At 44.3% G+C, this 14869-nt stretch overlaps 1 protein-coding gene across 11 annotated transcripts in view; it reads right to left on the reverse strand.

Moving 5' to 3' along the window:
* The window catches only part of LOC109906983 (regulating synaptic membrane exocytosis protein 1), an 80055-nt gene that overhangs the window by 59122 nt on the left and 6064 nt on the right, over window positions 1–14869 (reverse strand). For all 11 annotated transcript variants that reach the window (XM_031823533.1, XM_031823543.1, XM_031823539.1 and 8 more), the window contains exons 2-4: window positions 12345–12416; window positions 1797–2016; window positions 708–719 (exon numbers count right to left, since the gene is read on the reverse strand). In XM_031823533.1, coding sequence (XP_031679393.1) covers window positions 708–719; window positions 1797–2016; window positions 12345–12416 — 304 coding nt within the window. The remainder of the gene's footprint in view (window positions 1–707; window positions 720–1796; window positions 2017–12344; window positions 12417–14869) is intronic.

Consider the following 14869-nt stretch of genomic DNA (forward strand, 5'->3'; position numbering starts at 1 on the left):
TCTCAAGAACTGTTGGAAGGCTAAAGCCTCATTAGAGTTAGTGCTGTTGTACTGTGCTGTAGGGGGGTTGGTGGATACTAGTGTCTACACTACTCTCAAGAACTGTTGGAAGGCCAAAGCACCACTGAGCCAAATACCAACAAAGTGATGGTTTGGCAGCTCCACTGAGGGAACGGGGCCAAGGGCGTGTAAGGTTTGAAACTGGACATAACTGTAAGAGTGCTGTATGGTGTAAAAGGCATGTCCGGAGTAATACCTAATGGTATGTAATGTTACACTGTGTGGTCTAGTGAGCATTAGTGGAGTGCTGTTGGTCGACACTCGAGGAGGTTCCACCTTTTTGTTGGCTACATATCTTAACCAAATAGTGCAAGATTTTGGCAAGTAAGCCCTTTTTTCCCCCAGCAATGACTGAATGTCTATAGGTACATCTAGCTTGCGCTAACACTAGTTAGCAATTTACTTTAAACTGCAGACAGAGACATAACTATGGTGTCCATTAATTCATTTGACTCTGGCTAAGTAGAAAAAGGTCTTGACTGCCAAAATATCGCACTATCCCTTCAAGGTCTTGATGAGTCACATTCCTGAATTTACACCTTGGACCCCTACGACAGAACATGATGCTGGTAAAATGCTGCAAATGTTCTGGTTGCAAATGAAGTTCACTGAACTACTATGACTTCACAGGAAGAGAAACAACTCACCACTTTGTCCTCCTGTTGCAAAGCATCCCGGTGGCATGGGAGGAGAAAAGAAAAAGAGATGGGAGGGAGAGATTGGCAAGGTGAAATGAGGACACATCCAAACCTGCTTGAGAGAACACACCTTCTGATGATAGAGGGTTTTCATGCAAATCAAAATGAGGTGGTACAGAAATGTCCTTAACAGCAGCGCAGGACTGATTGATTATGAGTCGAGGTGGTGGGGCGGGGGGGACTCAACAGGTAGGTAATCCCTGTTTCAAAGCTCTGCACAACTATCGTTCCTCTCTCACACCAATTGGCCTCTCCACACTGTGCTCGTTAGGGCTACTTAATAAGTGTGTGTGTGTGTGTGTGTGTGTGTGTGTGTGTGTGTGTGTGTGTGTGTGTGTGTGTGTGTGTGTGTGTGTGTGTGTGTGTGTGTGTGTGTGTGTGTGTGTGTGTGAGTAGGTGAGTGAGTGAGTGAGTGAGTGAGTGAGTGAGTGAGTGAGTGAGTGAGTGAGTGTGGTATAACTTTACTATCCTTTTGGGTTCCAAAAGTCCTCACAAGGATAGTAAAAAAAGAAAAAGAATGTTAGGTTAGGGTTATGTTTACAGTTAGTATTAGAATTAGGGTTAGAGATTTGGGGTTAAGGTTAGGGGTTAGGGAAAATAGGATTTTTAATGGTAATAAATGTTTTGTTCCCCACTTGTATAGTCAAACCAATGTGTGTGTGTGTGTGTGTGTGTCTTTCAGTGCATGCATATATGTATGTGTGGGGGAGTGGTTGATCATTAAATATCACACTGTGGGTGGCTGGGTGGGCTTCCTGCATGGGGCCACCCCTACCTCAACATGTCTGTAGCCCAGGCCCAACCCCCCAGGGTGGAACACAGAGACCTCCCCCCTGCCCCCAGTCCCTGTCTAATACCCAATTAACCTTTACCAGCCTCCACCTGGGTCATGCACTGGTGCAGAATACGCACACACACACACACACACACACACAAACACCTTTGCCCCTGCTTAGAGTACACACCGTCAGTGAAAGTGGAGTAAACAGGGGCGTTTTTGTGTGCATTTGTGTGTGTGTGTCTACAAGTTTCTCTTACACTGTTGGTGCGTAAGGACACCCTCCCTCCACAACGGGCACAGAACTTGGTCTGGCAGTAAGAGCAGAGGCTGCCACAGCCGTCAGCAAACTTGGTCTTGTGGCAGATGCCACAGGTGGGTGCGTCGTCCCGGTGCTGGCCCGTGGTGGTCTGCCGGCGCGTCTCCTCCCCCACCCGCCGCACCGTCTCCCTGTAGCTCGACATCTGCTGCTGGATACCTCTGAGAGAACAGGAAGGAAGGAAAGGTACAAAGTTAGCTAAATCAAATCAAATCCAAATGTATTTATAAAACCCCTTTTACATCAGGGGTTGTCACAAAGTACCTGTACAGAAACCCAGTCAAAAAAAAACAAACAGCAAGCAATGCAGATGTAGGAGCACAGTGGCAAACATTCCCTAGAAAGGCAGGAACCTAGGAAGAAATCTAGAGAGGAACCAGGCTTTGAGAGGTGGCCAGTCCTCTTCTGGCGGTGCCGGGTGTAAACTATAAGAATACATAACCATTAAGGCCAGATCGTTCTTCAAGATGTTCAAACATTCATAGATGATCATCAGGGTCAAATAATAATCACAGTGGTTGTAGAGGGTGCAACAGGTCAGCACCTCAGGAGTAAATGTCATTTATAGCCTTAGGCTATAATTCCACATTCTACAGTACGCTACTGGTGTTACAAAACAAACGGTTCACTTGTCATACCTACAAACAAACACAACCTCCTCCCGGGACTGTCCCACCAACAGTGACATCCCTGTATCGTATCCCTGTAAATACACACACACACAAAGACAAAAACACTCCCCATCCCATCTTCCTGTCAGCGCCCACAGACTCATCTCCGGTACCGATTGGCCCTAAAGGTCAGACCTGGGTCACCTGCTGTTAGGTCTCCTCAGGGTTCATATCCTCAGCTCCATGACTCTCACTAAGTCAAACTGTCACAGGCCCCGTTCAAATACATAGGTCCTGTTTGAATAATTTAGAAATGTATCCTTCCTTACTCCCCTCTGAGGAAACCACCGCTCGAACGCAGTTCAATAGGTGAGAGCAAGGATTCATAACATTCCTTTCACCAATCAATTAAGGGAAGAAGATGAGGGAAGGAAGCTATCTTCAACTATTGGACTGCAGCCGACTACTCTGGCGAACTCTCTCAGATGGGAAAACTTTCAACTTAAATCTCTACTAGATTGTGCAACACTGTTGTGGAATGTTTTTTGAGGGGTAAATGAAAAACATCTTCATGGGTAAACAGAGAGAGAGGAAGAGAGATAAATAGAGATAAATATGTATTTATGAGGAGATCTGAGAGAGCACTCAGCTTTCAAGATTCAGGGAAGACTGTCAGACAGGCGCTCATTAAGAAAAGCTAGAAAACACTGAGATTCATGAATGAGAAACAAGGTTAAACCAAAGTGAGCCCAAGCTTTACTTCTACCAGCACAAACACACACTTCCCTTCAAATCACACCATTCAACTTTCTCTCATTTTTTAAAACTTTATTTAACTAGGCAAGTCAGTTAATAACAAATTCTTATTTACAATGATGGCCTACCCCGGCCAATGCTGGGCCAATTGTGCGCCGCCTTATGGGACTCGCAATCAAAGCTGGATGTGATACAGCCTGGATTCAAACCAAGGACTGTAGTGATGCCTCTTGCACTGAGATGCAGTGCCTTAGACCGCTGCGCCACTCAGGATCCCAATATAAATAAACCCTTTGTGAAATCCACATTTGTCCAAGTCCAAATAGGGCCAACAATTCACTCTGGGAAAACAACATTAGCATGAAGTGTCCCATATAGTAATTGCTGGAGTAATTACGCCATGCAGCACTAACTAGCTTGCTGAGAGTCAAGGACAACAGTAGCAACAACAAAGCCCACTGTACAATACGGAATGCAGACCCATAAATACCCACAGATTTACAGGCATACTGAGATTAGAGGATTCGATTGGGTCTGATCATGTTAGGGCCTCTACCTTGCTACCTCAAGCAGTGAATGGTGTGGCTATTCATCCAGAGCATTGGAGAGCGATCATTTCCCCAGTCCTCTCCAATCGAGGGGGAACGAGTCAAAGGAGTCCTCTAGATGACGTGAAAAGCCAGCCGTGTCTCAGCCACTGTGCGTGGCGTCACCTAACAAGGACAAACGTCCTGCGTACACACACGCCGTTCTCCATTCATCAAGCCCTGGCAGGACGGCCCTGGTCCCCATATACAGCGCTGGCTGTAAATCCTCCAGCACACACACACACACACACACACACACACACACACACACACACACACACACACACACACACACACAATGTCCCAGAGGAGCAATGGGTCTGTGTGGTTGGTCTCTAATCTGTCTGACACCCGTATGATAGAGCTGTGCTGCTCAATGGCTCATGTTAAAGTCCTCAATACCGGCAGTGTCTTGAGTCCAAAAACAGCCCATCACACGTGTGCAATTTGGTGAAAAGTCCTAGTACCAAGTCAATCAAAGGACAATGCCAAGGTAATGTTTATACACATCAATGTGTAAAAGGTTTATACACATTCTGATTTATTCTGATCTACACAATGTCTCTATAGGCCAGGGGTGTCACACTCAGTGTCTGCTGGTTTGTTTTTTCCTTTCAATTAAGACCTAGACTGGTTGAGGGGTGTTCCTTACTAATTAATGACCTTCATTCATCAACCAAGTACAAGGGAGGAGCGATCGCCCGCAGTCAGTCAGCCCTCCGTGGAATGGGTTTGACGGGTGCTCTAGGTGCAAGAGGATAGGTGCTGTTTCAGGACTGAGGAGTGAACCTCACTCCCAAAATTCCTTCACACTCCATACGAGAATGGGGATATATGAGCATTTCCTGGCACCATTGCAATGGATTCTGGGCAATGGAATCTCATGTTACCAGCTGGGAGAAGTTTCCGGTTATAGTTTCTCACTGAGGGGAACTGTAAGCGTATTTAGTGCTGAATACAAACCCGAGCCCTAGCCCTTATCCCTAGACACTCCTTATAACCACTCTAAATAATAATATAGTCATTCATCAGATGCTTTTATTCAAAGCGACTTTGAGTTAATATGTGACCGGTGGCCACTAATGTGCCTTTTAGCCCTTTCTCTTGCCCACCAGGTGCGTCTGGTTGGCTAATCAAGGGCAGGGTTGTGCCAGTGTATTTAAGCAGAGCGCTTCCTTCCATTTGGGAGATTGTTTTGTTATTCGGAAGGTTGGCGTGCCTTTGGAGGACGAGAGTGGGGCCAGTGATAGCCCAAATATTTTGTAACTATAGTATAGTGTGTGTGTGTGTAACAGCGCCGGTAAACGTTATACTGAGTTCCTCTCTCCTCCTCCTTGGGCACGCCAGCCTGAGTGAGTGCAGTGGGCCTGCTGATTGTTTTATGTGTGAAATGGATTTGATTATGTAAACTTCAACATAGGACACTTGGGAGAAGTAAGATGTGATTGCTATGGAAATTGTGTGCGCTTAACCTGGAAATGTATCATTGTGCATTTTTTTTTCAACAGAGACCATTGAAAGAAACTGACTATGTTGGAAACTTATAGTTTAGTTGACTTATAGAAATAGTTGAATATTTTGTGATGAATAAACCCCAATTTGCACTCACTCAGGCTGGTGTGCCCAAGGAGGAGAGCGGAACTCAGTATGTTTACTGGTTCTGTTACATACACCATTCTTACAAAAGACATCTTTAAGACTCTTTGCATTTGGGCTTTCACTGTCCCTGCTCTTGTCCTCCAAAAGCACGCCAATCTCTCAAAAGACAAAAAATTAATTCTCCAAACGGAAGGAAGCTCTCTGCTTAAATACACTGGCACAACCACGCCCTTGATCAGCCAACCAGATGGACCTGGTGGGCAAGCCCGAGGGATAGAAGGTGTGTTCGGTGGCCAAACGGTCACATATGAACCTAATCTATATTATTATTTTGAGTGGCTATGGAGCAGGGGCTTGATTTTGCACACCACCGGTCACACACACATGTCCAATATACTGTATGTACCCCATGCAGGAATCCAACCCACAACCCTGGTGTTGCTAGCCGACTGAGCCATGAGATCTATGGGTACTCTGTATCTGTACCAATAAGCATTCATAAACTCACTCCCACGCCACCTGATAGAGCTGCAGTGACTAAGGGTTCCCTTCATGACTCACCCTCTCATCTCAGATCGATATTCAAAAGGCAAGCGGACATTAATCAAAAGACAATGAGCGAGTGTCAAAGAAGAGCGAGAGAGAATCACTTCACAGCCATTTAGAAATGAATCTCTCTCTCTCTCAACAGGAGGAGTCATCCACCTGATTGATTTCTGTAACTTCCCAGTCCTATAATAGACGAGTTTTAAAAAATATAAAAAAGTTTATTCCTCCTGCTATTTGCAAAATTGGAAAGCAGTTAAAGGTGCCAGCCTTGTGACTGGTCCCCTGTAGCGCTAGAATAAAGGAGAGACGTGTATGTGGTCGTGGGTTTAGGTGGGAGGGGATTGAAGCTTATGACAACTTATTTTATATCAAAAGGACAGAATAACACTTTGGTCTATGGAAGGTAGTTGGTTTAGCCCACTAACTTACTCTCCTCTGTTCCTATGCTAGACAGGTTGGTCTCTTCCCGCTCTGGACGGCACCTCACCACCATATGGAATCAGCGGCACACAGTAAGCCACAGTCTCTCTTTCTGTCTCTCACTCTCTTAGGTTTTTCTCTCTCCCTGGCAGGATCTGCACTTCCCCCTCCCTCCTTTGCTTCCGGCAAATCTGTCGCCATGCTGAGTGGCCCGGGTGGTGTATAGCGTCACCTTCCCCCTCTCCAACCATCCATCCATCTCTTTCTTCAGCTCTCTCCCTCATCCCCGCCTCCACCTCTCTCTCCTTCGCCCCCTCTCCTCTGGTGTGCACACTCCTCAACTATGGTTAGATTTTCCCCTTCAAACCTCCCAACTTCAATTACACCGATTGGGTGAAAAGGTGAATGTAGAAGCAAAACCTAATTCTTCGGTTACCACAGCAAAGGAGTACACTGTGTTTTTACAACCATATTCAATTCAATTCAATTTAAGGGCTTTATTGGCATGGGAAACATATGTTTGCATTGCGTTTATACAAATTGCATTTATTTTCAGCAAACTTAACATGTGTAAATATTTGTATGAACATAACAAGATTCAACAACTGAGACATAAACTGAACAAGTTCCGAAGACAGGTGACTAACAGAAATGTAATAATGTGTTCCTGAACAAAGGGGTCAAAATCAAAAGTAACAGTCAGTATCTGGTGTGGCCACCAGCTGCATTAAGTACTACAGTGCATCTCCTCCTCGGGAACTGCACCAGATTTGCCAGTTCTTGCTGTGAGAAGTTAACCCACTCTCCACCAAGGCACCTGCAAGTTATGGGAGTTTATGAATTATCTTTGAAAGACAGGGTCCTGAAAAAGGGATTTTTTTTTTTTGCTGAGTTTATTTACAATGGTGTTTGTTCTTCACTGGTTGACCTTTTCTTGTGGCAAAAGGTCACAAATCTTTCTGCTCTGATGGCACACTGTGGTATTCCACCCAATAGATATGAGTTTATCAAAATAGAGTTTGTTTTTTAATGCTTTGAGGATTTGTGTAATCTGAGGGAAATGTGTCTCTCTAATATGGTCAGGAAGTGCAGCTCAGTTTCCACCTCCTTTTGTGGGCAGTTTGCACATAGCCTGTCTTCTCTTGAGAGCCAATAGCAAGGCTATGCTCACTGAGTCTGTACATAGTCAAAGCTTTCCTCAAGTTTGGGTCAGTCACAGTGGTCAGGTATTCCACCACTGTGTACTCTCTGTTTAGGGCCAAATAGCATTCTAGTTTGCTCTGTTTTTTTGTTGATTCTTTTTAATGTGTCTCTCTCTTCCTTTTCTCGCTCTATTCAGCTCAGCTGCTCTCTCACACATTTCTCTCCACCACACGCTCACTCTTTCCCCTCCATCTCTGCCTCCCTCTTCCCTCAACCCTATACCGGGTACCCTTCTTGGTGGTTATGTACTGTAGGTTCACTTTGCCAGTACTGATTCACCAACCCTGATTCACAACATACCAACGTCAAGACACATGCACTGTATTGATTGTTGACTGCTACACAAACTCTCTTGGATACATGGAGTGACATTACTCTCTCCTTCAGTAGGAGCGTGTCTTAGACTGGTCTGGAGGGCCTATCCTCATTACTGAGTGGGACTTCAACAAGCCTGCAGCTCCAAGACAATAACATTTACCAACAGAGGAAGAGAGAGTGAGGGATGGAGAGAGAAAAGAGTGAGAGTCAGTCCACTTGAGAAGACATTCCGCTCTGTCAAGAACACACCTCCTTACTTACACACCGTCACAGGCTTAAAGAGCACTAATGTCACGCACGCACGCACACACACACACACACACACGTGCGTGCACCCATGCGCACCCACGTGCACGCACAGTCATTAGCCAGATACCTGAGGATGTCGAGAATACAGATAAAAGACAGAGGGAGGGAGATAAAGAGGACGATATAGAGAAAGAGATTGGCCGCTAGAAATAGATAGATGGGGAGAAAAGATGAGGAAGACAGATGGAGAGAGCACCAAAGCCAACAGCAGAGCTAAGTGGGTAGTGTGCTCCCCAGACAGAGCTCCATATGGCTTGGCACAGTCGTATAGAGCTCTACCTTTAACAGGGTGGACACCGTCTACAATCACACACACAAACCTCATACCATACAGGGAACAATATCCTGTAGTTACAGAAAGATAGAGTACATAAGTCATGCTAGGTTGTGTTGAGTTAGCTGTGTGCTAACTGTGCTTCTCTAGTTGTCGGGACAGTAGCCATGCTTTCACCTGTGAAGACACATAGAAATAAGCAGTCAGGAACTACACATGTGATTGGATAGCAGTCTCCTGACCCTGGCGCCATGGCAATGGCCCAGTAACACTCCAGTTCCCTTCTGAGGTTTTGAGATTGGCCGGGAAGTCACTTCCTGCACTCTGTGATTGGCTAGTATCCTAGTCCTAGGGGTCTCTCTGCTCAATGGGGTATATCAGCGACATAAGCTAGGCCTTATAGATACATCCATGTCGTAGAGGGGAGAGTAATGTAAGCTCTGTATGGTAAATATACACTGGTCCAAGCACACCAAGACAGTCGTGAAGAGGGCACGACAAAACCTATTCCCCACTGAAAAGATTTGGCATGGGTCCTCAGATCCTCAAAAGGTTCTACAGCTGCACCATCAAGAGCATCCTGACTGGTTACATCACTGCCTGGTATGGCAACTGCTCAGCCTCCGACCGCAAGGCACTACAGAGGGTAGTGTGAACGGCCCAGTACATCACCGGGGCCAAGCTTCCTGCCATCCAGGACCTCTATACCAGGTGGTGTCAGAGGAAGGCCCTAAAAACTGTCAAAGACACCCCCCCCCCCCACAAACCCTTAGCCCTAGGAACAGCCTCAAGTTGTCGGGGTTTGGACTCTACAAAGTGTTGAAAGCGTTCCACAGGGATGCTGGCCCATGTTGACTTCATTCTTGATACACACGGGAAACTGTTGAGCGTGAAAACCCAGCAGTGTTGTAGTTCTTGACACACTCAAACTGACCTGGCACCTACTGCCATACCACTTTCAAAGGCACTTACATATTTTGTCTTACCCATTCACCCTCTGAATGGCACAAATACACAATCCATGTCTCGATTGTCTAAAGGCTTAAAAATCCTTCTTTAAACTGTCTCCTCCCCTTCATCTACACTGATTGAAGTGGATTCAACAAGTGGCATCAATAAGGGATCATAGCTCTCACCTGGATTCACCTGGTCAGTCTATGTCATGGAAAGAGCAGATTTGTACACTCAGAGTAAAGTTAGAGGATTTGTTAATGTTTGACATGAGTTTTAGTGAGAATGTTACATGGCGGTAGGTGATGCTAATTCTAAGAAGTTGTCTTACATAGCCTATTTTGCTCTGTGGGCAAGGGGGAAGACATGGCTTTTCAGGGGTCATCTCTTTAATGTACTGAGAGTTATGGAAGCTTTTCCCTCTATCAACAGGATGAGTAGGTCTACCATTAATGCCTTCTGAGTTCACTTCACTACCCTTTACACAAATATGCTTTCCATTACTTGACCTTCCTGAATTCATATCACAGATCCACATCTATGCTCATCTAGAATCAGAGAAAAACAGATAATAGCCTGCATGTCAAATGATACACAACTACTTACAGTTCACCGCTTTTTACCATGGAAAGTAGCTAAGGTCAAAAATGCATTATGTTGGGGATATTATGTCATTTGAGAAATGGCCAGATATGATAAGCATATCTTAATCCAGAAATAAAGTTCAGACCGGCCTGCTGACATTCCGTATGTGTCGGAATAGTGACCGGGATTCCATGGTATGATGTCATAATTGGGCCACATTCCGGGATTCCTCGGGGAAGCAGATGTGATCCAGCTGATTTGCCCCTTAATCCCACCGCTCTCTGATCCAACCTCTCACACACGCATGCATGCTTGCGCAAAACACACACATGAAGCACACACACACACACACACACACACACACACACACACACACATGAAGCATGCACAACCACTCACACGCACAAAATGTCAAAGTGCACGACCGCATAGAAATAATGACCTACAATATATACACACACACAACGTGTTCATTGTGCTGCAGACACAATCTCCATTACAGACATAAGCCTAAAGTACTGACCACAGCTCCCGCTCCCAAGAACGGCTAAACATACATTACACACAGACGGGGCCTTAGATGGGGCCTCAGACGGGGCTTCAGTCAAAGGGGCCTTAGATGCTGGACTGATAGTTGACATACCGGTACTTCAATATGACATACTTATCACTCTGGGTGAATACTGGCTGTTTTCCTCATCAGAGCCAAAGAGATAGGAAGTCGTCCCTTACTAGACATCTGGGCTCAGGTTACCCAAATCCAAATTCTAACCTTCTGACCATTAGGAGGATATATAATATCTGACCCTGGACCATCCGTTGACAAACCCATGTCAAAGACTCAATGATGGTTCAATAGCGCATTAAGAGCTAATTAACAGGTGATGTCCATCTTCTCACTGGGTTGTGGAATGTTGTGATTGACATTAGCTTGGGAGCTAACACGAGTCTTCCAAGCCTTATACTATGTACGTGGTTTGAGGAGTTAGCGTGGTAACTTTGGTCAACTCTGAGTTCAACTCGGGATAACCGGTACCACGAAAGTGGCTCACCTTTTAGCCAGGTACATTTCTATGGCAACGAATCATTCAGATCTAACCTGCTACCGGGCAGGCTAACTCAGGGCTTACTACATTTATTCTGAATAAAAGTGTCTGAGTCACGAGTTGAGGACAGATGAAATCAGATTCCCTCCCTCTCACACGGATTGCGTCATCATCCCCTTCATTTTGTGTGTGTATTAAATAAGTCATTTTTTAAATACCTAGCACATTACACATTTTGTAATGACAGAATGCATTTCAAACTTTACGCACAGTAAAACTTGTGTATGACAAATACAACTATTTTATCAATAGGAATGGGGGGAAAGATGCTTGTTCATTGAAAAGCACACCAAAGACACCATTAACGATAAGTAATCAAATAAACACGCCACTCCAACACACTAGCCTGCTGAATTTGCAGGATAACTTTTCTTTCATTTAGTTTTCGGCACAAATGAAAACGCGACACTGACGCTCCCATAGATTGACGTTTTAGCATTGTCTCAATGAAGAGTTCTGATTCTCCCATAGATTGATGTGTCAGCATGGTCTCAATGAAGAGTTCTGACTCTCCCATAGATTGATGTTTCAGCATTGTCTCAATTAAGAGTTCTGACGCTCCCATAGATTGACGTTTTAGCATTGACTCAATGAAGAGTTCTGATTCTCCTATAGATTGATGTGTCAGCATGGTCTCAATGAAGAGTTCTGACTCTCCCATAGATTGATGTTTCAGCACTGTCTCAATTAAGAGTTCTGACTCTCCCATAGATTGATGTGTCAGCATGGTCTCAATTAAGAGTTCTGATTCTCCTATAGATTGATGTGTCAGCATGGTCTCAATGAAGAGTTCTGACTCTCCCATAGAGTGATGTTTCATCATGGTCTCAATGAAGAGTTTGGCATTCAACTAGCCACAGGTGTCATGCATGCGCCGTTAAAAGCCTGCTAGAGTTAGCGGCAGGCGGACGAGTGATATTCCCCGTCATAGTATGGATGAAGATTGAGCTGGAACATGAAGCTAACATCGTAGTATATCCCTCTGGTCTAAGGCAAGGTTACTCATTACGTGAAGATAGTTAAGTTCACCAGCTCATCTGTTACATTTCACTCCCTTTTAACCACCTTGTCATCAAAGACACATAACCAGCTTTAGCCACCAATGTGACAGACTGGGTTCGAACCCAGGTCTTCTGACCGCCCCAAGACTATGTTAGAATAACCAACTGAACATTCAAAGAAATAACAGACAGCAAAATATGGTTGTATAATGGTTTTTACCGGACATCGTTTTGCTGAGGCTTCTTCTGCCCAACCAGGTTCACAGTTCTTGCTTGGATGGGCTTCTCCTCCCTGAAACACACAAGACGGACAATGTTGTTGGAATTTTGTCAGAAAATTGTGTTAAAAATGTATACAATGGTGCAGTTTGAGGGTTCTTTTAGAAGGTGGACATATGACTCGATTTAGACATTTACACAGTTGCTGACGCCTGCCAGATCTTACAATGCCTGGATACGTATTTAACATATCAGCTAACCAGATATGTTATAGCAATCTGGTGGCCGACTGCACAGTCGATGACGTGGCACGCGATCATTGGTTGATGCAAGGAACCTCTGAGCAGAAGATCCCAGTGATTGGGGACATTGCCCTGTGTAGTGTGCCGTCTTTCGGGTGGGATGTTAAACGGGTGTCCTGACACTCTGTGGTCACTAAAAGATCCCGATGGAACTTATTGTAAGAGTAGGGGTGTTAACCCCGGTGTCCTGGCTGAATTCCCAATCTGTCCCTCATACCATCATGGCCACCTAATCATCCCCAGCTTCCAATTGGCTATTTCATCCCCCCTCCTCTCCCCTGTAACTATTCCCCAGTATGTTGCTGTAAATGAGAATGTGTTACCTGGTAAAATAAATAAACATGAAATACATCAGGCGTGTTCCTCTGCCCAGGTGTTGCTGACACATGCTAGATCCTACAGTGCCTGGATAGGTATCGTAAGTATCAGCTAACCACATCATATGTTATGGAAATCTGACAGTCGATGACGTGGCACACAACAATTGGTGGATGAATGCAACGTCTGAGCAGGGGAACGTGACCATCTACTCCACTACTTCCTGTTCTTCTTCAACAATTAACCAACATCTGATTAATCAGAATAGAGAAAAGTAGTTGCTAGGTAGATAATCAATTACAAAAACGTGATTCACCATATTTTATAACTACACAACTTTAATTTAGAAAACAATAAAATCTCTGATAAAATTATTATACAAAAGTATGTTTTTCACTTTTATCTCGAAATGACTATCGGATATATTATTTTTCCCATAAATGTTACATACACATCAATGGGTCCTCTGATCATCTTGATCACAGAGAAAACACGAAGAGAACCCCACAACATGATGTGTTCTGTCTAAAACTGAAAGGAGTGACAGATCTGTAACAACACATCAAATCAAATCACATTTTATTTGTCACATACACATGGTTAGCAGATGTTAGTGCGAGTGTAGCGAAATGCTTGTGCTTCTAGCTCCGACAATGCAGTAATAACCAACGAGTAATCTAGCTAACAATTCCAAAACTACTACCTTATACACACAAGTGTAAAGGGATAAAGAATATGTACATAAAGATATATGAATGAGTGATGGTACAGAGCGGCATAGGCAAGATGCAGTAGATGGTATCGAGTACAGTATATAGATATGAGATGAGTATGTAAACAAAGTGGCATAGTTTAAAGTGGCTAGTGATACATGTATTACATAAAGATGCAGTAGATGATATAGAGTACAGTATATACGTATACATATGAGATAAATCATGTAGGGTATGTAAACATTATATTAAGTGGCATTGTTTAAAGTGGCTAGTGATATATTTTACATCAATTCCCATTATTAAAGTGGCTGGAGTTGAGTCAGTGTGTTGGCAGCAGCCACTCAATGTTAGTTAGCCACTCACAGTCAGACACCCATCTAATGACAGCTCAAACACATTGTGTTTGAGCTGTCATTAGATGGGTGTCTGACTGTCTAGTATAGCTGTTCAAACCTCCCAACTTCAATTACACCGATTGGGTGAAAAGGTTGATGTAGAAGCAAAACCTCCTTCTTAGGTTACAGTAGCAGAGGAGCACACTGTGTACTTACAACCAGCAGGTTTTTTTCCTGACTATGTGACCTATCCAGGAAAATATCTCCACATACAGAACATACACCCACACTGCACATGCACAGGCAGTTACTGTAGTATGAATACAAAAGCACTGTGTAAACATTGATATGGCGGGTTGGATTGAATTCCAGCATTTGTGTGTGTGTGTGTGTGTGTGTGTGTGTGTGTGTGTGTGTGTGTGTGTGTGTGTGTGTGTGTGTGTGTGTGTGTGTGTGTGTGTGTGTGTGTTCGTGTTCGTACTAGGCTACTGTGGCCACACTGCTCTCTTCAGGTTTCATCAGCGCTTCTCACATTAGCGGGTTCATCAAACGGATTTACAGCATAGAATTAGATTAGATGACATATCAGTCCAGCCTGGGTCTACCATGAGCTGATGTTGTGATTAGAGTAAACGATCCTATAGGATATACATGTAGGTGAGTTCTGTGGATGTAAGTTTTCAGCATTGCCTTATCGCTAGAGTGTGGGCACAAAGCCTACTGTAGCATAGGTCCTAATTTAGATCACACAGCACACCATGCAAGCATGCATACACACACACACACATGCTACAGTAGCTTATGTGCTCCGACTAGCAATAAGGCAGAGCTGAAATATAGTCTTGCGCCTATGAT

This window comes from Oncorhynchus kisutch, linkage group LG4 (assembly GCF_002021735.2).
Source record: "Oncorhynchus kisutch isolate 150728-3 linkage group LG4, Okis_V2, whole genome shotgun sequence".
NCBI classification, from domain to species: domain Eukaryota; kingdom Metazoa; phylum Chordata; class Actinopteri; order Salmoniformes; family Salmonidae; genus Oncorhynchus; species Oncorhynchus kisutch.